The sequence below is a fragment of the Dermacentor silvarum genome, chromosome 5, assembly GCF_013339745.2.
Source record: "Dermacentor silvarum isolate Dsil-2018 chromosome 5, BIME_Dsil_1.4, whole genome shotgun sequence".
Classification (NCBI taxonomy): Eukaryota; Metazoa; Arthropoda; class Arachnida; order Ixodida; family Ixodidae; genus Dermacentor; species Dermacentor silvarum.
This window is the reverse complement of record NC_051158.1, coordinates 113,412,100-113,437,845: the sequence shown is the minus strand read 5'-3', so window position 1 is coordinate 113,437,845 and position 25,746 is coordinate 113,412,100. Positions and strand designations below refer to the sequence as shown.

The 25,746-nt window shown below is 45.6% G+C and overlaps 1 protein-coding gene and 1 long non-coding RNA gene across 2 annotated transcripts in view; both read right to left on the bottom strand.

Annotated features, from left to right (window-relative positions):
- Nucleotides 1-10,009, bottom strand: part of LOC125945753 (gastrula zinc finger protein XlCGF49.1-like) — an 84,412-nt gene extending 74,403 nt beyond the window's left edge. Inside the window, exons 1-2 of the mRNA XM_049668030.1 lie at nucleotides 10,000-10,009; nucleotides 4,772-5,363 (exon numbers count right to left, since the gene is read on the bottom strand). Coding sequence (XP_049523987.1) covers nucleotides 4,772-5,363; nucleotides 10,000-10,009 — 602 coding nt within the window. The remainder of the gene's footprint in view (nucleotides 1-4,771; nucleotides 5,364-9,999) is intronic.
- Nucleotides 10,010-17,916: 7,907 nt separating this feature from the next.
- Nucleotides 17,917-25,116, bottom strand: LOC125945957 (uncharacterized). Its single transcript, XR_007467262.1, has 3 exons — nucleotides 22,909-25,116; nucleotides 19,611-19,816; nucleotides 17,917-18,799 (listed from the first exon to the last, which is right to left on the bottom strand). It is a non-coding gene; the product is annotated as an uncharacterized LOC125945957 (long non-coding RNA).
- Between the last annotated feature and the right edge of the window lie 630 nt (nucleotides 25,117-25,746).

Genomic DNA, 25,746 nt, shown 5'->3' with positions numbered 1-25,746 from the left:
AACATGCTTGAGAACCCCTGGGTCAGTTCAAATGCTGTTACCAGTCATTTGTCAACATCATCATCAACGGTTTCATTGACATCTCATCGGTGAGGTAAATTTATCAATTTAGCTAATTAAATGTATTCCTGCCCAATGAACGAGAAATAGTCAGTGACCACCGTGACAAAAAACCCATCAAGGTACAAGGAATGACATCCGCGTAGTGCCCTTAGGTAATTTTTAATTCTTCACGACCTTCAGTTAAGATAGCAGAATACTGCAGAATGAATATGGTGTGACGTACTGCTCACTGAACATTTGACAGTATTTCGCATCGATTGCCGAGAAAAAGTTTCCATATACTTCTTTTTAAAGCAATAAAAGGATAAAAATGTTCGCAGCCTTTCCGGTGTCGTCGACCAATATTTTGAATAAGCTCGATTATTTGGGCTTATTTGTGGTACCGCCACAGGCGCCATAAAGCCAGGGTAAAACAGCAACCATGCGGCGAACAATAGTTTCTTAAAAATTTATGACTCGATCTGCACAAGTGGCATCGTTGAACATTTTTGCCGTGAATGCAATTTCAGAGGTTTATGGTTTCATCAAACGTTTAATTAAGACCACAATTTATCTGCAAAGGTTAATAAATATGAAACTTTAGATCCTTGGCTTGCGTTCTGAGGCGGCAAAAGCTTAATTTTGTGTGGCATGGCCGGGCAGAAAATAATGTAGACTGAATGCAACTTTGAGTGACAATTGCAGCTGCCATTGGATATTTGTGACGAACAAGTTTCATGAAAGCAAGCAGGCCGTTTGTCGGCGTGTCGCACTAACAACCCGGTAACCGGACGTAGTGCACGCGCAAAATCGATTTAGGAACGTCACGCACGGTGTTCACCCATTAATCGACCGCATATGTACCAATAGGGCACAAAATCAAGTGCTCAAATGCATAACGAAACTGATGAGCTACACGCTGAGCAGACTGCATGGCCTTATTCATTCCGCACGGCTTCCCTTCCCGACTGCACTATTATATGAGAGCTGGTTAAATCATCCTTAGCTGGTCCGCGTACAAGCGCAAATGTGTAACACTTTATTAAAACACTCATAATGCATTGAACAGCATACAACGGTGTTTATTTTCTTGTGGCCTAGTTATAATTATGCCACCAAACACACCCACACTCCAATGATGCCAACACTGAAACGGATTGCTTAGGCTTAGATTGCAGGGCTAAGCACTAGCCAACGCATGTCTATGGCTGTGTGGTTGTCGCTGAAGACGCACATCCTGCTAAATTTCGCAACTTCATTTGAAATTATTGCTTTGGCGCAGGTTGGTGGAGCTCGATGGTTTGGCGCAAGATGGCGCAGCACTTCCATCCCTGTAGTCCTGACATCATTTTTGGTGAGTCTCTCCAAGCCTGAATATTCGTTCGGCAACTGTTTACATAAAATCAACATTCCAAGAATTTTAGGGACACGTAAGAATTCAAAGAGTCCTAAGGTCTTCAAAATGTGCTTTTCGGACTAACGGCTTTTCAAGGCATTCAAACATTCGCGTGAAGATAAAACAGTAGTGGCACCAAAATTGCCAGTGTCTTAGATGAAACAATGTAGGAATGAAAAAAAGAAAAAAGATCTCAAGAACTGGCTCACACATCAAATTGGGGATGAATATGTGATAAGAAATAAAACCTGCAAGTGCCATCACTGTTATTAAACAGGTGCATCGAAGACAATAGAATGCTTAGGAAACTCTAAAAGTAAGAGAAAGATTATGTTTATTAACAATCGATTACAACAGAAGTTATCACTGTAAGTGCAAACAAAAAAACATATAAACAACATTAGCAATGCACCTATCAAGCACAGTGATTTACATAATCCTCCAGGAAAGACAGTGTCAATTAATTCTTAGTGAAGGCATATCATTCAACTGTTGTAAAGGAATGCTTCCAAGCCCAAAGACATGGCCCAGAGTACAAAAAAAAAGATTCCGACAAAGAGTTATACATCCACAGGGCAATCAAAATGTGAGATGAATAGAAAAGGTCACATTTTTTCATGCCCACAGAACATAAACTGAAGGTACCAGTCGCACACATAAAGGAAAATTCCCAATGGTACAGACACTAACAAAACTTATCACACATTCTACAAATCCTAGATAGTGGGGATGCAAGTATAGCATTCCTTATCAACTAGTCATACCCATGTAGATAAAGTAGGGAACCAAGTGTTGCTTTCTCACACCAGCCACAATACTAAATGCACATCCTTTGTCAAAAGAAATGAAGTAACTATATTACTGATGGCAGCTGAATATGAAATGTCTTGTTCACCTCCTGCTGTGTTGGTCAAAATGTCATAAAGTACTAGCTCCTAACAGTTCTCCAGCCCCGCAACGAGAAAGCAGAATTTGTGCTTAAACAGGTGTCATTTCTTTTGCCAAAGGCTGTACATAAGACCGCTCATTAAGCTATGCAGAGTATGACTGAATAAAGGTCCACATGCCAGCACAATGTCCTCACACAATCCTCAGCATGAAAAAGACAAAGGACTAGATACCATGACAACATGAATCAACGGTTCTTGGTTCTTCAGCTTCGGAGCACCTTAATCCATTTTGATATATACAAATTGATTATGTGAAATAAGCATTGCTATGAACAAGATGCTACCTGGTATTGATGCAGAGGACTATAATTTAAAATCATGTTTTTCTATCAATCCATCTTCACTAAGGTGAATCCTATAGCACAGTGAAATCTTACGCAGACTAACCCGTTTCAAGACGAAAAAAAAGGACATATTTAAGCCAAAGTGATAAACGAGTGCTTCAAGGCATCTTCTTTAGAAACGATTAGAAAATTACAAAATGACAAACAGGTCTTGACAACTTGGAAATACTGTTCAGCTCCAAAACAGACAAGGCACCTACATATTGGTTCTACGTGAACACACAAGTTTTTTGGTATAAGTGAGAGCATTAAAGGGGCCCTGAACCACCCCTTGGGCCATAACACAGCCTAGGCTGCTGTAAACATCTCAGCCAACTTTTGCTGTTGTATGCTGTGCATGGAGCTCGCAAGTGGAGCGCGAAGTCACCTTTCTCTCAAACGCTCTCGTTTCAACAGAAGCCATGATCCTCACTCTTTTCCGGGTGCTTTATTTCGTAATAAAGCACATTACCATACGCCGCTGCTATTGGTCGCTGCGGTCAGCTACACCGCGGCCGCCACGAGTCCACTGGCTAAGCGCACTGCAGCTCGCTTAGGACAACTGCGTTTGGCTTACGTTTAGCACGTCGTAGGCACCAAAATCAGAAGTCGTGGCGTCTATGTTAACATCCCAAATGAAATTTGAACTGCGCGCCACGGTGACATTTCGAAGGAGGAGCATTGTGGCCCCACCCCACTCCGCTGTAGCCTTCGCAGTGCAGGGCATTGAAAAAGGAACGGGAGCACAGCAAAGGCCGTGTTTGATTGCCAATAACCCCGCTTCTGCTGAATGTATTGAAGTACTTCTTGCAGCAGAGTATTTTTGAAATAGCCTAATTTCACTTCAAATGCTTTTCGCCACTTCGATAAAAGGTGGCTCAGGGGCCCTGAAATAATTTTTCAATTAATTATAGAATGACCTCACTGTTAATTTACGTCACCTCACGAATATCCTGCCACAGTTTTTTTCTGGATGCTTCAATATAACGTAGTTATTGCACCAATGAGTGGCTTTCTCTCTCCTTTCGTCTCCACTAGTGCCTTGCCCAAAAGTTGAGTGTCTTGGTGGTGAGAGGGCTCGTTTCAGCACCCCGAGCCGTCCTTGGTAGACGGATTTTTTCTCGTTATCCTTTCCGTTTCCTGGCATACCCTTACCAAGTGCACAAAAGCAGCCAATAGCTATTTCATTATCTTTGCCGATAGATTCATAGCGTGGAAAGCACTGCATAAGTCTTGTTGCATAATGCCAGCTCCCAAAAGTCAGCTTTGCCGCAGCACAGAAATGTTAAGCAGTCAAACATACACAATGTATTGGGGTGAATCATACCAAGAGTATAAAGGGGCCACTGTCACGGAGGGGATGTATGCGTTCCTTAATTATACACGCGCACATCCGCTTTTCCTGTCACAGTACAAGCACAGACACCAAATAAGTGTACGGGCAGGCCATCAGAGCAATTTCAGACTTGGTTGTGGAAATTTGACCCCTTTAGGACAGTAAAAGCCAGGCCCCCTCCAGAAGAAGGCCACACACGCTTTCATTTAAAATTTGAGCTGTTTTCGTGTTGTGCAATGGTTTCATAGATTGCTGAATAAATGTCACTGCACAACCAATCCACCATGCTTGTTTGTTAGCGATGCCCAAACCTGGTGAGGGGCCATTTAATTTACACGAAAGTTCATTTAGGCAGCAATATAACTGGAGAAGACCAGCAAGTCCCAATAATAGACCTAACATTCAGAACTTATCCCAACTATCTCCCTGCAAACAGTGGTGTTTTGAAGGCAAAGTTGAGGGAGAATGGCTTCTCAATTTGCACATGAAGGGACACCACAGGAATGTGGATAGTGTAATGAAAGCAATATCAGCCCCTCTCGCTGCAACTTGTTAGATTATGCCGAAACATCTCGTGAAGTGGCTTGGCATTTTAAGATATAAAAACATAACACTTGCTTCCTGATGCACCACGATACCAGGCAGCATACTGCGCAGATATGTAGATTCATAATTTTATACTCTGCCTAATATATAATGCACACCAACAAGGCTGGTGACTTACTCAAGGCTGTCACTGTGCACCGTTTTCACGTGTCTCGTCAAGTCATTAGGCCGCACAAAAGACTTGGAGCAGATGGTGCAGCTGTAAGGTCGCTCGCCTGTGTGAATGCGGATGTGGCTCTTCAGATGGCTCTGAAAAGCAAAATTCAGAGGGCACGAGGGGCACTGATATGGCCGCTCGCCTGAGTGGATGCGCAGATGACCATCTAGAACGGATCTGTGTGAGAAGCTCTTAGGGCACAAATGGCATTTATATGGCCGATCACCAGTGTGGATACGCAAGTGTCTGTTAAGATGGGCCTTTTGTGAGAAGCTCAGCGAGCATGAGCCGCACTGAAATGGGCGCTCACCAGTGTGGATAAGCAGGTGTCTGTTAAGATGGGCGTTTTGCAAGAAGCGCAGAGAGCAAGTAGGGCACTGAAATGGCCGCTCGTCTGTGTGGTTCCTGATGTGTGCTTTAAGATTGGACAGTTTTGCAGTTTCATAGTCACAGTAATCACAGCGGCGGAGGAGTCCTTGCTGCAACTTGTCCTCCTCGGCAGCTCCTGGGCAGGATGAATGCTTTGATCCTGCACAATGAAAACCAAATTTCACTTAAGGAATGCCAATATCAACACACACAGATGCTAGTACTAATGATGTGCTTTTTGTTAGTTCAGTAGTTCTTGAAGGTGATCTCAAAAAATATCAAACGAAGCTCGACAAAATACCAAAAAAAGCCACTTGTAACCACTACCTACTTCTACAATACCATTGCGCAGTGTACTTCTCATTGCATGGCTGTCAAAACACAACTTAAAACAAATATAACAGGAGAAACATGGCCCACTGGTGAAAGTAGGACTTCTGGTACCATAGTTGGGCAAACGGAGGAAGTAAGGAGCTCAAATTTTTAATTGCAGTTGAAACCTCATAAAAAGTGCATTTCATGGCAAAAATTTATGAACTTCCAAGTGCTATCACTCAACTTCTCTGGAGCACCCAATAAAATGAAATGCAAAATGTAGTGGTATTAGGAGAGGATTGGGTTTTTAACAAATTGCAAAAAAAAGTTATTTCTATATAAGCGCAAGCAAGCACAAAGCATATAAACAATTACAATCCCTAAGCTCAATGATTTGTACATTGCTCGAAAGCAGACAGTTAATTCATATTGAATACAGATCGTTGAATTACTGTAAAGGAATGATTATGTGCAAGACAATGACATGGCTCAAACAGAGCCCTAAGAAGGAAGGTTCCAAGAAGGAGTACACCTATTAGATCTAACAGGCAATAAAAATGTCATTCAATAAATGAATTCTGGGGTTTTTTGTGCCAGAACCCTGATCTGATTAGCCACATTTCGCTCCATAATATTGTGGCTGCCACGGCCCACAATTGATCCCAGGACTGCGTGCTTAGCAGCGCAACGCCATAGCAGCTAAGCCACCACGGCGAGGTATGTGACGTGAATAGAAAAGACATCTTATCACGCCCCCAGAAAAAATATGAAAGAAACCAAGCTCACCAATGAATGAAAATTCACAAACATACAACCACTAAAAAAAAAAAAAGCCATCATGCTATATAGAGTGAATGAGAACACAGTGTTCGTATCCTAGGGTAGACAAGCAGGTAGGGAAAGTGGATAAGAGTGCTGTCAAGAAAGCACATCTTATGCCAGCCACATTGCACAACAATAAATGCTCAGCCTTTGTCAAAAGAAACAGCCATTAGGTTATCGATGCCAGCTGAATACAAAATGTCTTGCCAGCTTCCTGCTGTTCTGTCAAAGCGTCGAGTATTCAGCACAGCATTCCAGCACGGAGTATTCTTAAAATATTGGCTTCATTTTTTACAAAAGCTGTACATACAATATCTTTTGAAACTCTGCACAATATGAATAGGACTCAATAAAGTTCAACCATGCTACTACGATGTCATCACACAATCCACAGCAAGAGAGTATTAGATACCAAGACAGCATGAATCGACGAATCTGCTGTTTTCAGCTTGAGAGTATCTGAATTCATTTAATTATATATGACAGGATTACAGTACCCTGAAGCTGAACAGGAGATTCATTACATATGACAGGATTACAGTACCCTGAAGCTGAACAGGAGATTCATTACAAAACCTGCAGCAAAAGTGACACAGAAGAGAAGTTCACCTTCCGCAAAAAGCAGGGCAAAGAATGAACACCTAGAGTAAGTGACAAGCCAATAAAATTCCTTGGGCTAATGAATGGAAGAAACATTACTGGTATTATCCAGAATGAAGTCTGAAATAAGCATTGCTATGAACACAGTGCCACACGGTATTGAACCAGAAGACCACGATCCCAATTTATCTTTTATCAATTCGGCTTCACTAGAATGAATCTTATGGCATGACGCAATCTGATGGCTTACACTTCGTAATTCAAGAGGGGGGAAAAAAGGACAAGTACATAGTCAACCTGAAGGGAAAAATGAGTGTTTCAAGGTGTCTTTTATTTAGAAGATATGCTACTGAAAAATTGATGTAAACTTGAGAAAAGATTGTTGATTACTTCCAACTTACAAAATATAGTCTGCAGCAAAGCAGTGGTTGCCACAGAGACAAAGATGCTAACAAAATCATGAAATAGGTTCTTCTGCGAGTGCAGCCATATTAAACCCAACTTGGAGATACTGTTTATCTCCAAAACAAGGCACCCACATAGCAGTCATACCTCAGCACACAGGTCTTTGCTATTACTGAGAGCACTAACAACTAATGATATGCAGTTACCTTTTCTAATACGCATGTAAACATCTTTTAAATGGCCCTTCACCAGGCTCATTCTGATATTTCGGTTATATGAGGTCTGTTAGAAAAGTATCCAACCTTTGGCCGAAGAAAAAAATTGCCCGCCAATCCACACTGTGAAGGTGGTTGGAAAGCGAAGCTTTTTTTACGCCACCCTCATGGTGACTGCGGCGCACTTGATATTTCACACACTACAACGTAACTTTAACCACGGCCTTTATTATTATTTACTTCACAACAATGTTCACTACTGCTTTATGATCGGTGTGATATACACTACTAGACTACCCCATAGTGGGGTAGTCTAGAAAATGAACCGAAGCAGTTACTAGGCTGGAAGGGTTTCGAATGACGTCAACCCTCTTTCAAGCAGCTGCATAAGCTTGCAACAGCTGCAATCTAATCTTACGGACCGCGCCGAGCCTGTTTCCGTTGTTTGCCCGGAGCCCTTATCATCCATCATGTTGGCTCATCACTTTAAAGCTTGTTTGTGTGGTTTTTCTTGCGAAAACGAGTGCTTAGTTGTACGCTGAATGCCTGAATTCAAGTAAGCTATACTGCTATACCTGCAATTGTTAGCGGTTCATCGGGATCATTTTTTGATTACAACGACGGACACGACAGAAGCCTTGGCTGTTAGAGGTACAAAGCTTCGCTTTAAAAAACTGGCATAACTGGAGCATTGGAAACCTAATCACCCTCAAAGTAGTCTCTTTGGGACTCTACACACTTCTCCCAGCGGTGCTGCCATTGTTGGAAGCACTCCAAGAAGGCCTCTTTCGGAATGGAGTTTAGCTCAGCTGTCATTGCAGCCATAATGTCCTCTTTTGTCTGAAATTGCACTCCTTTCAATGGCCTCTTGATTTTGGGAAATGGCCAGAAGTCGCAGGGGGTCATATCAGGAGAGTAAGAAGCCTGTTGAACTACAGGAGTCTGGTTTTTCGCCAAAAAAGTCTGAATCAAGTGCGAGGAATGTGCAGGAGCATTGTCGTGATGGATGCGCCAATTTCCTGTTGACCACAACTTTGGTCTCTTGCGCCGCACAGCATCACGTAGGCGATGGAGGACATCCCCGTAGTACTCTGGTGATTGTTTGACCCTGCGGTGCATACTCGTGGCGTACCACACCACGGGAGTCAAAGAAAGCAGTCAGCATCCCTTTGACGTTGCTGCGCACTTGGCGGGCCTTCTTTGGTCTTGGTGATGTGGAATGCTTCCACTGTGACGACTGGGATTTGGTATCCGGGTCATGCCCGTACACCCAAGACTCGTCACCAGTCATTATGGTGTTCATGAAGTCGGGGTCAAGGTTTGTGGAATCCAGCATCTCCTGTGAGACTTCAACACGAAGTTGCTTTTCCTCCACCGTGAGCAGCTTCGTCACGAATTTCGCCGCTACTCTCTTCATGGCCATATCTTCGGTCATAACGGAATGTGCAGAAAAAGTGTGGATGTCCACCTCTGCCGCAATTTTTCGGATAGTCACACGACGATCCGGCATCACCACAGCGTTCACTTCGGCAATGGCCTGGTCATTTCAGCATGTTGATGGCCGACTGGAGCGTGGCTCGCTCTCCACTGATGTGCAGCCGTCTTTAAACCTGTTGTACCCAATCCTTAATCTGTGTGCTCCCCATAGCTTCGTCACCGAAAGCCGTCTGAATCTTCCAAATGGTTTCCACTTCGCTGTTGCCCAGTTTCTGGCAAAATTTGATGCAGTAGCGCTGCTCCAGTCGCTCCATCATTTTCCTTGCAATAAAAAAACCGAGGAGGGCACTGCGCACTACTTCACTGAAACGCTGCGTCCCAGCGACTGACGCTATTAGCAGGCGGGAAAAAATTGGCGCATGCGCACGAAGGTTTAAGGTCGGCTGATGCAAGCGCGCTTGTTTCATATCCATCAGGTGTTCGCAAAAAAATAAGGTCAGATAATTTTCTAATAGACCTCGTACACTCAATGTTGTAAAGTGCCGCCAGGATGTTTTGCTGCAAGGATTTTTCAAATTGGTTCAATATTAGGGGAGATAGAAGGAATCGAAATGTTAAGTTACTGTGTTGCCAGGAGCCATGCTTCACTGCCAGCACAGGCACCCCATTTACATTGACAGTACATTCAGAATTTATCGTGGCTACATTTACTGCAAACACGCCTTATTCTCCAGGCATAGTTGATAGATGATTGCTTTCAACTTTGTTGAGCTTTGCCATGCAGCCACACAGAATAAATACGGTTACAGTAACGCAAGCAGTGTCACTACATCAAATTTCTTTGCAACTTGTTAGACTGCAGTGAAATAAAATTTACTTAGCAGTTCAACATATGCCAAAACATAGCAAAACTTCTGGCCCCTTCACAACGCACAACACCACACAGCATCCTGCACATCTACTATGTAGATTCCATATTCAGACTACATTAATCCCCAGAAGTACACCAATGTCACTGCTGCTTACTGTGCAGCATGGTTGCGTGTCCTGAAATTATCGGCCTGCACAAAGGACTTGGAGCAGCTGGTACAGTGATTTCGTTGCCCTCCTGTGTGTATGCACAAGTGTCTCTCGAGTTCGCTACTTTTAACAAAAGTCCGAGGGTATGAAGGGCACTGAAATGGCCTCTCGCCTGTGTGGACCCTGATGTGTTTTTTCAGACCCCCCCCAAAACAGTTCTCCAACTTCAATGTCACAGAAGTCACAGCGGTGGAGGCGTCTCTGCTGTGATTTATCTTCGGTAGTTGTTGGAGAAGATGGATGCCTTGATCCTGTATATTGAAAACCAAAATGCAATTACAGAATGCCAAAATCATAACACACAGATCCTAGTGCTAATAATGAGCATTTGCTAGTACATCATTTTGAGGGGGATCTCTGAAAACATCAAATAAAGCAAAGCTGGTCAACCGGTTGGATTTCCTCCATATTTACATACGAGGTGTGTTCAAATAGTATTGAACCTTCTTTTTTTTGCCACGTAAACCAATGAAGTGTGGGAGGCTGCCTTGGGTGATGTCGAGGGGACTTACATGCGAATGCGTGAATTTTTTTCATCCCGCAGAAAGCATTAGTTGATGGCAGTCGGCCTATTGGTGAGGATGTGAGTGAGCACTTGCAGGATTCCAGTAAGTTGCAAAATGACGGAAACATATGAGCGGCGATACTGCATCAAATTTTGCCAAAAGCTTGGCGATACCTAAGAAGAAAGCATTTTCAAGATTCAACAGACTTTTGGGGACGATGCCATGAGCACCTGACGGATAAAGAAGTGGTAGAACCGCTTCAAAGATGGCTGCACATCAGTGGACAGCGAGCTGCATTCAGACAAATCCTCAGCAAGCCAAAATAAGAATGTGATTGAACAAATGCAGATTTGGTCATGGAGGTCCGTCACATTTGATCGAGGATTTCGGCATGAGGAGAGTGCCTGCGATATTCGTACCGAAACTGCTAACAATGGAGCAGAAGCAACTCCACCTGGAAATCACACAGGACCTGCTGGACAATGCAAACAGTAACCCCAACTTTCTGAACACCATGATCACAGGCGATGAGTCGTGGCTTTATAGATACGACCGACAAACCAACATTCAGTCGTCACAGGGGAAACATCCGACACCCCCAAAACAAAAAAAAACATGGCCAGTCCGCAGCAATGCCAAGGTCATGTTGAGCATTTTCTTCGACTTCCGTGGTGTGGTGCATCATGAGTATGCACCACAAGGCCAAACCATCACAAAGGAATACTACCAGGAGGTCCTTCGTCACCTTTGTGTTGCTATGCAGCGCGAACGACCAGATCTGTGGGCAGCAAAACCTTGGCAGGTCCACCATGATAATGTACCATCCATTCCGCGCATCCCATTCAGACTTTCTTCGCCAAACACAACATTCCTGTGGTTTCTCAAGCTGAAAATGCTCGTGGAAAGGAACCCGATTTCAGTCAAGAGAAGACATCATGCGGAATGTGACAGCTCAGCTGATCACCATTCCGAAAGATGTGGCCCAGAAGTGTTCCCAACAATGGCGGGACTGCTGGGAGGAGTGTGTATGTGTTCATTACCAAGAAAAGTGGATTAGGGATTGCACCTCCTAACCAATAAATGTATACCCGCTGACCAAAGGTTTGAAACCTTTTGAACGCACCTCGTATATATGATTGCCCAATGACCAGTTTTATAAAATCCAAACTCTAATAAATAAGTGTTCAATTATAAAATTTATTAAAGTCAGAGGACGTGGAGTGTAGTGACTGCATGGGCTGCCACTTCATCCAAATAAAATAGCAAACATTTCAATAACTTACAGCAAAGATTTGAATGAGTGGTCATGGTGAAGGTAAAGTTTACATATCTTTGATAACATAAAGCCATACACATACGACAGTGCATCAAAAAAATTTGCAATTGTTGGTTTCAAACCTTCTTCCCTCAGTGCAGCAGCCCAATGCACTGCCCATTCGTTCACAGACTACCCAATCACCCAGGTAGGGGGGAAAACAGATACAAACATACATAGATAGTTGGCCCCTGGAAAGTATGTTAAGTACCCTGAATGCTACACCATTAAAAGATGCCAACAAAACAATGAAACGGCTTCTTTGAGTGCACCCAAACTGCTCATGTTCACTCATTTTTAACCTATTCAGTACACTGACGTACCGGTATGTTTTCGCGAGTTTGTCCCACCGTGTCACTGATGTCAGATAGGAATGTGAGCACAATACCTGGAGAGATTTTGTCATTATCCGTGTCATTTCTGCCCTTCTATGTAACAAAAAGTAAACCGCTGTGTTCGTTTTATAATATCCAAGAAACAGAAACGATGCTGCAGGTGAGTTACCTCTGAAAAAAAAAAAAAATGGCGCTGAGAGGGTTACAAATGCTATCAGGTCAAACAAACACAAGGCATCCACGTATTCATGCACCTAAACAAACAAGACTTTCCTACAGGTGAAGCCACTACGAGGCTATAAAGACAACACGCAATTAGCTTTTCTTGTGCACTGTAGACATTAATGATTTCAGAAGAACATTTAAACAGGCAACTATTCATTTGGAGGACACCGAAATATTTCAGCGAGACCTCCCAATCAGAATTTACCCACAACTGAGCATTTTGCTGCACACACGTCTTCCATAGAAACAGGTGATGGATTAGCTTTGTTGTGCCTTCATATAAAGGTATACACACCTGCCAACCTGGGGACTGCGAAAATCGGGAGACTCACCGCGCGGGGAGGGGGATCTCTCCCTCTCTCTCTATGCTGCGCATGCTATTAGTCTAGTCTGCAAGGTTAGACATATCTTGTCTGCAATTCGACTCAGATATATAAAGCATAAAGCGAACGCAATGCGTCGGGCACGAGACTGCCAATTTTTTGGCCAGTATCCTCTCCTTGAAGTGCTTGCATGCACAACAGTTCGCTTTCAACCCGCCCGCATTTCTCTAGGTTGTCACGACAGGGTAAAGCTGCGATGAGGTGTCACCGCTGCCGTCGACTGCAAAGGTGAAAACATGGCATCCGTAGCGCTTCGCATCTTCGCACTTCGGGAACATCTTGCGCAGAAGTGGCCCAACGTGATCATTCACCCTTAGCGGCAAATTGTACTCCATGAGAAATCCAGTGAAAAGGCACTCTGCACGCACAACATTGTCTTCATTGCTGTTGCCAAAGAAGTTGCTCACGGCTTTCTGCTTCTCAGCAGCACGAAGGAAGCTTTGGTGTTTGGCAGTCGACAAATGCAGCTTTATGTCACCTTAGCCGCCGTGGGCCATGCTCACGCCGCATGCGCAAGTCGTGCAAAATAAGAATTGCTCGCGTTTCCTGGACCGCACGAAACACGGGAATTTTGACGTACAAGACTTCAAGAAACACTGTAGTTCTTAGGCTTCGACGACACCATGCTGTCAAGAAAGCTGTGTAGAGCAAAATGTTATCACGCGCACTCATCAACGCCATAGAATAAAGAACCAACTTTTCAACGCATTGTTCTGATAAGATCTGAACCGAGTTGAGTTTTGCACTCAAACGGATTGGATTCCAATCTGACTTCGGCTAGCTACCTAGCTCGTGATGGAAATCTCGATGCGGCTGTGCTGCACGACGTGGATTTACATTTTTTTTTTTTTTTTTCCGAGATGTTGGTTGGTTTTTTATTCTATGATGTTGGTTGGGGTAGTTTATTAGCCGTACCCGTACTATACAGTCGGGCCCCGAATACCACATCAAGATGTTTACAGTAACGCACTGCACAGTAGCGCACCCAGAATCTCTGCAAGGAGGGGGGGAGGAAGCACTTTGGGCATAAAATGCAACTTTCTTGCTTTCGTCAGAGGAATCCAACCGCAAATAAAAGGCCCAATAATCATAATAATGATGACACCAAGGATGATGACTATGTTTATTTCTTCAGCGTTTTACTCAAAGTAATTTAAGAGTGATTGAATAAATACAAGACAATGATAAAGTGTTTTTGTTACTCAGGAAAATTCTACCTCAAGCCACCTCCTGAATTGTAATGACAATGTGAACAGAGCACTGAAGGTAGACGTTGGACTGGTAGGGCTGGACCCGTGGGAGGTGGGGGGGGGGGGGGTTACACCCCCCCCCCCCGTCGTTGCGCCACTGGCACTGCAATGTCTCTGTAACTTGCTATATTATGCTGAAGCATACCCTGAAGTTAATCGACAGTTTAATATAACAGAGGCTACGGCGACACTTGTGCTTCCACATGCACCAGAACATGCTATATCGATTCCGTATTCAGGCTGCATTAAGCAAATATAATACACCTTTATGGGCAGTGACGCTGCGTTTTCATATTTCTGTTCAAGTGAGCGTTCTGCACAAGGTACTTGGAGCAGACAGTGCAGCAGTATGGTCACTCGTCGGTGTAAATGCACAGGTGATCCTTCAGAGTGGGCCTTGGCGAAAACGGACACCCAACTCGAGCACTATTCCAGGGATGATGCCCGTTTCTTTCTCATCTTCCTTCCGTGGTTCTTGCGCGTCCATTTGACTCACGTACCAACTAGCTCGGCAGCAAATAAATCAAATTTATGTTTTACTAAGTATTCCAGTCTTCTAGTGAGAGGTATGGTTCATTAAGAAGACAATTAATTCAGAGGTGGCGCGACCAGCAATATATGCTATAGTCATTTTAAAATGTGAATACATGAAATACTTGTTCACTACAACAGCGGTTAGATTTTCACAATGTTAAGATCTAGTAATAAGTGGAAACTTCAGTTGCACCAGTATGCCACAAAAGTAATCAGTTCGGGGGGGGGCATTGTGGTGTGCATATTATTTGGTAGCCAACGAGTTAAGACCACCTGGGGATCTTTAACGTGCACCCACTGCATGGTAAACGGGCATTTTCGCATTTTGCCCCCATTGAAATGAAGTCGCCGCGGTCGGGTTTCAATCCCACGACCTTCGTCTTAGCAGTGCAAAGTCAAGCACACTACACCACCACAGCAGCTGACTTGTTTCATTTTCTCAATTATTAGGGGTGCACAAAAAGCATTTTTGGTATCCAAATTGAATATGAATCGAAAACAAATCGAGTATTTTTGAATAATTTTCAGGTTGTATAGGACAAGCTTATCACTATAAAAAGAAAACGATTTTCAAGTCTGGGCATTCAGAATATTATTAAGTTTCTGTCATTGCACTAGCTGCACAGCATGAAGAAATACCTTATTAAATACACAAAGGGATTATCAGCAATAACTAAGCAATTCATTCACAAACGCGAAGGCTCTTAGAGCATATGCGGTCATGCATTATCATGTCAATTTATAAGAAAGCGTTGTTGGCCAATTATCTGAGTATAACACTATGATCGAATCAAATGCATGCAGTCTGCGGTGATGGCAGGGCAAAGAAAAGCACTGTTTCTCTAGTTCGAATGGCCAGGGCAGCTGGCGCCAGGGCACGTGTGCTGCATGTACAAATAGCACCAAACAATACCGACTGTTGAATTACGTGTCTCAACAGCATCTTATTGCGAGGAATCGTTGACGCGGAAAAGTCTGGCCGTCTGAATAATGCAGCATGGTTTAGTATGTTATGTTCACTGTGGATGGGATGAAAGTTTTCGCATTCTTGCTTGGATTTCTGTTTGGTCATGCACAGCCTATGACGTGAACTATTCAAAAGCAATTATAAAAATATTCGGTTTGTTAAACAGGGACAATTCAATTTGATGGCTGAAAAGGAAAGTGTCAATGGGATTCGAAGACCAAAATACAGAATTTCATTTGTTATTCAAAAATTTCGGATATTTATGCACCCCCATCAATAATCTGATATGCGTTTGCTCAAAAATAAGGTTTTTAAAACCCACACATATTTTCACACAGAAAGCAATGATTCACTTGTGAGAAAGCTAAAGTGAGGGAAGCTTGACTAGCGACTGTGAGCTGACTACGCCAACGACCACACTTACCAATGCTCATCAGCGCAGTTGAGTCTGGTTGAGTCGTGTTCAGGAAATGTGGAAGAGCGACAGAAGAGATGCGAGAGAGGCTGTCGATGCAACAAAAGTTTGCGGCTGGCAGAGCACGCACACGGGTGCCACGAATCCACTTTTCTTTTATTGCGATAGCAATTATGGACACTCAAAGCGGAATTCTGCCGTCGGCGTGGCCGTGAGGTTTCGTAGGACGTCAACAGCGATGAAATCGTCGCTGCGCGCCGTATGCTTTATGTGCGAGTGAAAGAGCGCGAGCGACGTGCACTTTCACGACGAGCGAACACACGGCGGAGAGCAGACACGCGTTCTGCGCCGTGCTCCCTGAAGGGCTGCAGAATGAAGCGTCTCTTTCCTCCTTTACAATCGGCCTATATATATATATATATATATATATATATATAGAGAGAGAGAGAGAGAGAGAGAGAGAGCAAACGCCACTTCTTCCGCCGCGCGAACGGCCGTGGGGGGACGGGAGGGAGGGAGGGAAGGGAGGCGACGTTTAGCTGCGGCACCAAATGCGTATTTATGTAAAAATGTGAGGCGAGAAGGTGGTAAAGGCCATAATACTTGCAGACACGGTCGTCGGCGTGTGACGTATCCGCTACAAACGTTTGTTTAAAATGGCGAAACCTGGTGAGAGGCCTTTTCAACAAAAGCACTAGTTTCTTTCGAGTTAATTAGGTACCATTTATATCCGCATACTCTCTTTGCTAACCTTTAGATAGTTGAAAGCATAGGGTGCCTGTAAGTATGCATGTGCACGATGAAATGAACATGCTCATGCTTGGGCACACTGCCCGCACCTCTGCCAATCCTTGCATTGTCAATGCTGTCAGCATAGTCAGTGGGGAATGGGCTGGGAAAGCTCGAAACTACCTCCACTCATTACAAAAAAAAAAAAAAAAAGACATTGGTGACCACCAAAAATCTTGTTTAGGTGTTCTATTGGACGGATAGCATGGTTGCAAACACAGCAGGTTTTACAACATCATAGGGTACGAGGATCATTCTTTTTTTAATGTTTGCTACAGCAGCAACTTACACTATGAGAGGTCTACAGCCTATAAAGAGAATAGTTCCCATTCAAGCTATACACCTTAACTGAACCACTGTCTGCAACCCAATAGTACAGTTGATGATACAAAGTGCTGCTTGACATTACAGAACACAAAGCAATGCTCAAAGGTCAGTATGTCTGTATACTGTGGCAGATGCTGCTCCAGCATTGCTCTCACTTTCATCCTTTGAGCTGTTTTACTCTCACAAATTATGTCATAATATATAGAAAAATGAAAAAAAAAAAAAAAAACTTCCCAAATATTTAGATAAATGGTGCAGAATATAGAAAAAGATGATGCCAACTTTGCAAAGATGCACAGGAGATATGATGTGTTGCAGTGTAAGAGCCAGCCTAAGTAAAAGAATCAGTGCAATCAGCCCTTTATAAAAAAAAGTAACATTGTAATGTAGTAATTGTCTTACCAAACAAAATGCAACAAGACAAATGGCATTGGCCAGCATAAATTAAATATGCATCTATAATGAGTAGCAGGTGAACCATGTGAGATGATGATGCCAGTCACCAAAACGCAGGAATCTGTTAACAAGAGATAAAGAAAAAAAAGGAAAGTGTCTGAAGGGAAGATGTGCGAGGTGGGTTCCCAGGTTAATTAAATCATGTTGTTATGCAGATTATATGTGAACCGTGATAAAGGAGGAGGTCCCATAGTAAAACTGTCAGGGCAACCTCCTGTTAATGCACCAAAAATTGAGCAAGAGTCACCAACCAATCCATAAGCAGCAAGAAATATAAACACGATATAAACATAAAAAATATAGTTAATAAGGCATTGCAATAAGCTATGCCAACATCAGTGAAGTATGAATCAAGAAAAGCAGTTTCCATGAAAAAAAAAAGAAACATCTTGAACAGCACTCACATTAAAATTGAACAAGCTTGGACAGCTCTTCAACATCCAAGAAAATCGTTGCAATTAAAGTTCTTTCATTCCATTTTTCATGATGAAACTGGTATTAAACTTTCTACATGATGAGCCTATACTACTTATCAGACAGAAATGATCATGCTAAAGGGGTTATAAGGTATCGTACAGATGTATTTGCACATTTTGCTTTGCTTTTACACTTGATGAGTGAAATCAGTCGGATGCAAGTACTGTGGATGTTCCCACAAGTGTATTTTCCTCATCCTTGGAAGATGTTTTAGTTTAATGTTCAAGTGACAGCTGTACCTGTCTGCTTCCCTGTTTTTCATTCCAGTTATTTTTTCGACCCACCTGCAATAATGCTGAATTGGGTGATGTAGGTACCTGAATAAATAAATACAGTACTACTGTAAAAAAAAAAAACAGATGAGCACATTGACAGGTACGAAACAAGTCAGAATTAAATACAAACAGCGAAGAGAACATTGGTTGTGGACATGCCACTTTACAATCGTTTAGCGACATTCCCAGAAGAAGATATCCAGGACTGTTTCCCGATACACAGTGTCCATAGGCAGAGTTTGTTACCTTGTGGAGCACTTGCGAAAGGCTTTGTGCAACATAATTTTTGCATTGTTACAGGTGGTGCTCTGCATAGGCTAAAAAGAACAATCAGCGGAATGCCATGCAGCTGTTAACTTAGCTGCAAAGGAGAGAGGAGACGATGAAAAAGAAGACGATGGTTGCTGAACAAGCCGTGCTGATGTGGACATGCACCAGTGCAGACGCATCTCCAGCTGTGCCCTGGGGACATGGACAAGCAGCATAGGAGACCTCGACCAGAGTGAGGCCAACCAGGAGATGGCCGGCAACAGATCCTGCTTCTGAGCCCCAGCTACACTGCACCGTGGCACTGCTCCACAGTCCCATTCTAGTCGCAAGCAGCCGTCACCAGATACCGTCGAGTGCCACTGGACATGCACCAGTGCAGACACATCTCCAGCGGTGCCCTGGGGACATGGACTAGCAGCATAGGAGACCTCGACCAGAGTGGGGCCAACCAGGAGGTGGCCGGCAACAGATCCTGCTTCTGAGCCCCAGCTACGCTGCACCGTGGCACTGCTCCACAGTCCCATTCTAGTCGCAAGCAGCCATCACCAGATACCGTCGAGTGCCACTGGACATGCACCAGTGCAGACACATCTCCAGCGGTGCCCTGGGGACATGGACAAGCAGCATAGGAGACCTCGACCAGAGTGGGGCCAACCAGGAGATGGCCGGCAACAGATCCTGCTTCTGAGCCTCAGCTACACTGCACCGTGGCACTGCTCCACAGTCCCATTCTAGTCGCAAGCAGTCGTCACCAGATACCGTCGAGTGCCACTGGACATACACCAGTGCAGACGCATCTCCAGCTGTGCCCTGGGGACATGGACAAGCAGCATAGGAGACCTCAACCAGAGTGGGGCCAACCAGGAGATGGCAGGCAACAGATGCTGCTTCTGAGCCCCAGCTACACTGCACCGTGGCACTGCTCCACAGTCCCATTCTAGTCACAAGCAGACATCACCAGACATCGTCGAGTGCCACTGGACGTACACCAGTGCAGGGTGCCCTGGGGACATGGACAAGCAGCATAGGAGACCTCGACCAGAGTGGGGCCAACCAGGAGATGGCCGGCAACAGATCCTGCTTCTGAGCCCCAGCTACACTGCACCGTGGCACTGCTCCAGAGTCCCATTCTAGTCGCAAGCAGCCGTCACCAGACACTGTCGAGTGCCACTGGACATGCACGAGAGCAGATGTACCTCCAGCTGTGCCCTGGCGACGTGGACAAGCAGCATAGGAGACCTCGACAAGAGAAGGGCCAACCAGGAATTAGCCGGCAACAGATCCTGCTCCTGAGCCCCTCCTACACTGCACCGTGGCACTGCTCTGCAGTCCCATTCTAGTCGCAAGCAGCCGTCACCAGACACCATCGAGTGCCACTGGACATGCACGAGTGCAGATGCATCTCCAGCTGCACCCTGGCGACGTGGACAAGCAGCATAGGAGACCTCGACGAGAGAAGGGCTAACCAGGGATTAGCCGGCAACAGATCCTGCTCCTGAGCCCCTGCTACATTGCACCGTGGCACTGCTCCGCAGTCCCATTCTAGTCGCAAGCAGCCGTCACCACACACCGTCGAGTGCCACTAGACATGCACGAGTGCAGATGCATCTCCAGCTGCGCCCTGGCGACGCAGACAAGCAGCATAGGAGACCTCGACGAGACAAGGGCCAACCAGGAATTAGCCGGCAACAGATCCTGCTCCTCAGCCCCTCCTACACTGCACCGTGGCACTGCTCCGCAGTCCCATTCTAGTCGCAGGCCGCCGTCACCAGACACCATCGAGTGCCACTGGACATGCACCAGTGCAGAGGCATCTCCAGCTGTGCCCTGGGGACATGGACAAGCAGCATAGGAGACCTCAACCAGAGTGGGGCCAACCAGGAGATGGCCGGCAACAGATCCTGCTTCTGAGCCCCAGCTACACTGCACCGTGGCACTGCTCCACAGTCCCATTCTAGTCGCAAGCAGCCGTCACCAGACACTGTCGAGTGCCACTGGACATACACAAGAGCAGATGTAGCTCCAGCTGTGCCCTGGCGACGTGGACAAGCAGCATAGGAGACCTCGACGAGAGAAGGGCCAACCAGGAATTAGCCGGCAACAGATCCTGCTCCTGAGTCCCTCCTACACTGCACCGTGGCACTGCTCCGCAGTCCCATTCTAGTCGCAAGCAGCCGTCACCAGACACCATCGAGTGCCACTGGACATGCACGAGTGCAGATGCATCTCCAGCTGCGCCCTGGCGACGTGGACAAGCAGCATAGGAGACCTCGACGAGAGAAGGGCCAACCACGAATTAGCCGGCAACAGATCCTGCTCCTGAGCCCCTCCTACACTGCACCGTGGCACTGCTCCGCAGTCCCATTCTAGTCGCAAGCAGCCGTCACCAGACACCATCGAGTGCCACTGGACATGCACGAGTGCAGATGCATCTCCAGCTGCGCCCTGGCGACGTGGACAAGCAGCATAGGAGACCTCGACGAGAGAAGGGCCAACCACGAATTAGCCGGCAACAGATCCTGCTCCTGAGCCCCTCCTACACTGCACCGTGGCACTGCTCCGCAGTCCCATTCTAGTCGCAAGCAGCCGTCACCAGACACCATCGAGTTCCACTGGACATGCACGAGTGCAGATGCATCTCCAGCTGCGCCCTGGCGACGCAGACAAGCAGCATAGGAGACCTCGACGAGAGAAGGGCCAACCAGGAATTAGCCGGCAACAGATCCTGCTCCTCAGCCCCTCCTACACTGCACCGTGGCACTGCTCTGCAGTCCCATTCTAGTCGCAAGCCGCTGTCACCAGACACCATCGAGTGCCACTGGACATGCACCAGTGCAGAGGCATCTCCAGCTGTGCCCTGGGGACATGGACAAGCAGCATAGGAGACCTCAACCAGAGTGGGGCCAACCAGGAGATGGCTGGCAACAGATCCTGCTTCTGAGCCCCAGCTACACTGCACCGTGGCACTGCTCCACAGTCCCATTCTAGTCGCAAGCAGCCATCACCAGACATCGTCGAGTGCCACTGGACATGCACCAGTGCAGACACATCTCCAGCGGTGCCCTGGGGACATGGACAAGCAGCATAGGAGACCTCGACCAGAGTGGGGCCAACGAGGAGATGGCCGGCAACAGATCCTGCTTCTGAGCCCCAGCTACACTGCACCGTGGCACTGCTCCACAGTCCCATTCTAGTCGCAAGCAGCCGTCACCAGACACTGTCGAGTGCCACTGGACATGCACGAGAGCAGATGTACCTCCAGCTGTGCCCTGGCGACGTGGACAAGCAGCATAGGAGACCTCGACGAGAGAAGGGCCAACCAGGAATTAGCCGGCAACAGATCCCGCTCCTGAGCCCCTCCTACACTGCACCGCGGCACTGCTCCGCAGTCCCATTCTAGTCGCAAGCAGCCGTCACCAGACACCATCGAGTGCCACTGGACATGCACGAGTGCAGATGCATCTCCAGCTGCGCCCTGGCGACGCAGACAAGCAGCATAGGAGACCTCGACGAGAGAAGGGCCAACCAGGAATTAGCCGGCAACAGATCCTGCTCCTCAGCCCCTCCTACACTGCACCGTGGCACTGCTCTGCAGTCCCATTCTAGTCGCAAGCCGCTGTCACCAGACACCATCGAGTGCCACTGGACATGCACCAGTGCAGACACATCTCCAGCGGTGCCCTGGGGACATGGACAAGCAGCATAGGAGACCTCGACCAGAGTGGGGCCAACCAGGAGATGCCCGGCAACAGATCCTGCTTCTGAGCCCCAGCTACACTGCACCGTGGCACTGCTCCACAGTCCCATTCTAGTCGCAAGCAGCCGTCACCAGACACTGTCGAGTGCCACTGGACATGCACGAGAGCAGATGTACCTCCAGCTGTGCCCTGGCGACGTGGACAAGCAGCATAGGAGACCTCGACGAGAGAAGGGCCAACCAGGAATTAGCCGGCAACAGATCCCGCTCCTGAGCCCCTCCTACACTGCACCGTGGCACTGCTCTGCAGTCCCATTCTAGTCGCAAGCCGCTGTCACCAGACACCATCGAGTGCCACTGGACATGCACCAGTGCAGAAACATCTCCAGCTGTGCCCTGGGGACATGGACAAGCAGCATAGGAGACCTCAACCAGAGTGGGGCCAACCAGGAGATGGCCGGCAACAGATCCTGCTTCTGAGCCCCAGCTACACTGCACCGTGGCACTGCTCCACAGTCCCATTCTAGTCGCAAGCAGCCGTCACCAGACACCTGTCGAGTGCCACTGGACATGCACGAGAGCAGATGTCATCTCCAGCTGTGCCCTGGCGACGTGGACAAGCAGCATAGGAGACCTCGACGAGAGAAGGGCCAACCAGGAATTAGCCGGCAACAGATCCCGCTCCTGAGCCCCTCCTACACTGCACCGCGGCACTGCTCCGCAGTCCCATTCTAGTCGCAAGCAGCCGTCACCAGACACCATCGAGTGCCACTGGACATGCACGAGTGCAGATGCATCTCCAGCTGCGCCCTGGCGACGTGGACATGCAGCATATGTAGACAGAATAGATATTTAGCGTGTAGATACAGTCAAACCCAGATATGTCGAGTGATTGTCTATATCGAACGGTCGTAACATCCCCTGGAAAGCCCGCGTAAAAGTACAGTGCTGTAGTAAGCGTATATCCAACTCACTCGTTCACCGCCTCATTCAATACATTCAACTCTGCATTGTGCCCCGGCAAGTGTGCTTCTATCGTGTTCACGATCATTTCTTTTGCCATCGCAAATATTTAATGCTGACAAACTTGAAATGACACCATTGTGTCAGATGCTGTCAAACACGACACTAAATCTGATGGGCAATACATGTTATTTAGGAAAAATCACGGCGTGTTTCAGCTTTGCTCTCTGCACACATGAATGGCTTGATCGTGCAAACTGTGGCCGTTCACTATCAGTGAGAGCAGATTTCAAGAATGCAGACAACCTCCAACTCTCATACTAGTTCTACGAGAAAGCGTGGAGGACACTTCACCTTTCATTGAGAAGCTCCGGACATGGAATGCCGAACTGAAGATGTTTCGAACACCAGGGCTTTCCGTTAACGGCATTTGAGGTTTTCATAGGCAGCCAAAACGAATCAGACCCCAATCCCAACTAGGACTGATTTTTACACTACAGTTTGGACTTAACGAAACCACCATCAGCCATATCTGCACTTGCAATACATGCGCATGGTAACGCAACAAAAAGTTTTTAGATCCACTTTCAGAATAAAGATACCATTAGTTTTTTGTAGTCCTTATATATTATTTGGCGAGTCTCTCCAAGTCTGAATAATTTGAATATTCATTCAGCAACTGTTTACATAAAACTAATATTCAAGAATTTTAGGGACCCATAAATATTCTAAGACATGTAAGGCCTTGAAAATGCACTTTTCAGACTAAAGCTTTTCAAGTTTTTCAAACATTTGTATGAACTCTGTATCAGAAAAAGATGGAACAGCAGTGGTACCAGAATTCCAGTGTCTTAGATGAACCAATGTAAGAATGAAAAAAAAAAAACCAAAAAACCACACTGATCTTAAGAACTGGCTCACATATTAAATTGGAGATGAGTGTCATAATAATAAATAAAACTTCCAAGTGCCATCACTGATATTCTACTGGAGCGTCGAAGAGAATAAAATGCTAAGGAAACTCTAAAAGTAAGAAAGAGAAAGATGATGTTTATTACCAGACGATTAGAAAAGAGGTTATCGTTATAAGTGCAAACAAAAAACATAAACAACATTAGCAATGTACCCATCAATCCTCCAGGAAAAAGTGTCAATTCTTAGTGAAGGCAGATCATTCAACTCCTGTAAAGGAATGCTTGCATGCACGAAGACAATGACATGGCTCAGAGTATTGGGAAAAAATTCCAAGGAAGACTACTACATCCAGAAGGCCATAAAATGTGAGATGAATAGAACAGCTCACATTTTTTCATGCCCACAGAACATAAACTGAAGGTACCAGTCACACACATGAAAGATAATTCCCAAAGGTACACGCACTGACAAAATCTATCAACCATTCTACAAATCCTAGATAGTGGAGATGCAAATACAGTATTCCTTATCTACTAGTCATACACATGCAGATAGAGAAAGCAGAGAACAAAGTGTTGCCAATAACAGACTTCTCACACCAGCCACAATACTAAATGCACAGCCTTTGTCAAAAGAAATGCAGTCACTATATTAATGATGGGAGCTGAATATGAAATGTCTTGTTTGCCTCCTGCTGCGTTGGCGAAAATGTCATAAAGTACTAGCTCCTAGAAGTCCTACAACACCACAATCTCCTCAATGAGAAAGCAGCATTTGTGCTCCTACAGGTGTCATTTCTTTTGCCAAAGGCTGTACATAAGACAGCTTATGAAACTTTGCACAGTATGACTCAATAAAGGTCCACACGCCAGCACAATGTCCTCACACAATCCGCAGCATGAAAAGGACAAAGAACTAGATACCATGACAGCACAAATCATTGGATCTTGGTTCTTCAGCTTGAGAGCACCTTAATCCACTTTATTATATACAAATTGATTGTGTGGAATAAGCATTGCTATGAACAAGATGCTACCTGGTATTGATGCAGAGGACCATAATTTAAAATCATGTTTTTCTATCAATCCATCTTCCCTAAGGTGAATCCAATAGCACAGTGAAATCTTACGCAGACTAACCCATGTTTCAAGACAAGAAAAAAAAAATGTACATAGTCAAGCCAAAGTGATAAACGAGTGCTTCAAGGCATCTTCTTTAGAAACGATTAGAAAATGATAAAATGACATAAACAGGTTCTTCTATGAGTGTATCTATCTGTTCTTGACAACTTCGAAATACTGTTAAGCTGGAGTCCAAGACAAACAAGGCATCCACACATTGGTTGTACGTGAACACACAAGTGTTTTTCCTACAAGTGAGAGCATTAAAGGGGCCCTGAACCACTTTTCCAACTAATTACACAATGACCTCACTGTTCATTTATGTCACCTCAAGAATCTCCTGCTGCGAATTTTTTTTTTTTTTTCGAATCCTTCAAGTATTAGCGGAGATAACTAAACCGATGAGCGGCTCATCTCCACTAGTGGCTTGCCCAAAAGTTGAGCGTGCGAGACAGCTCGTCGCAACACCCCAA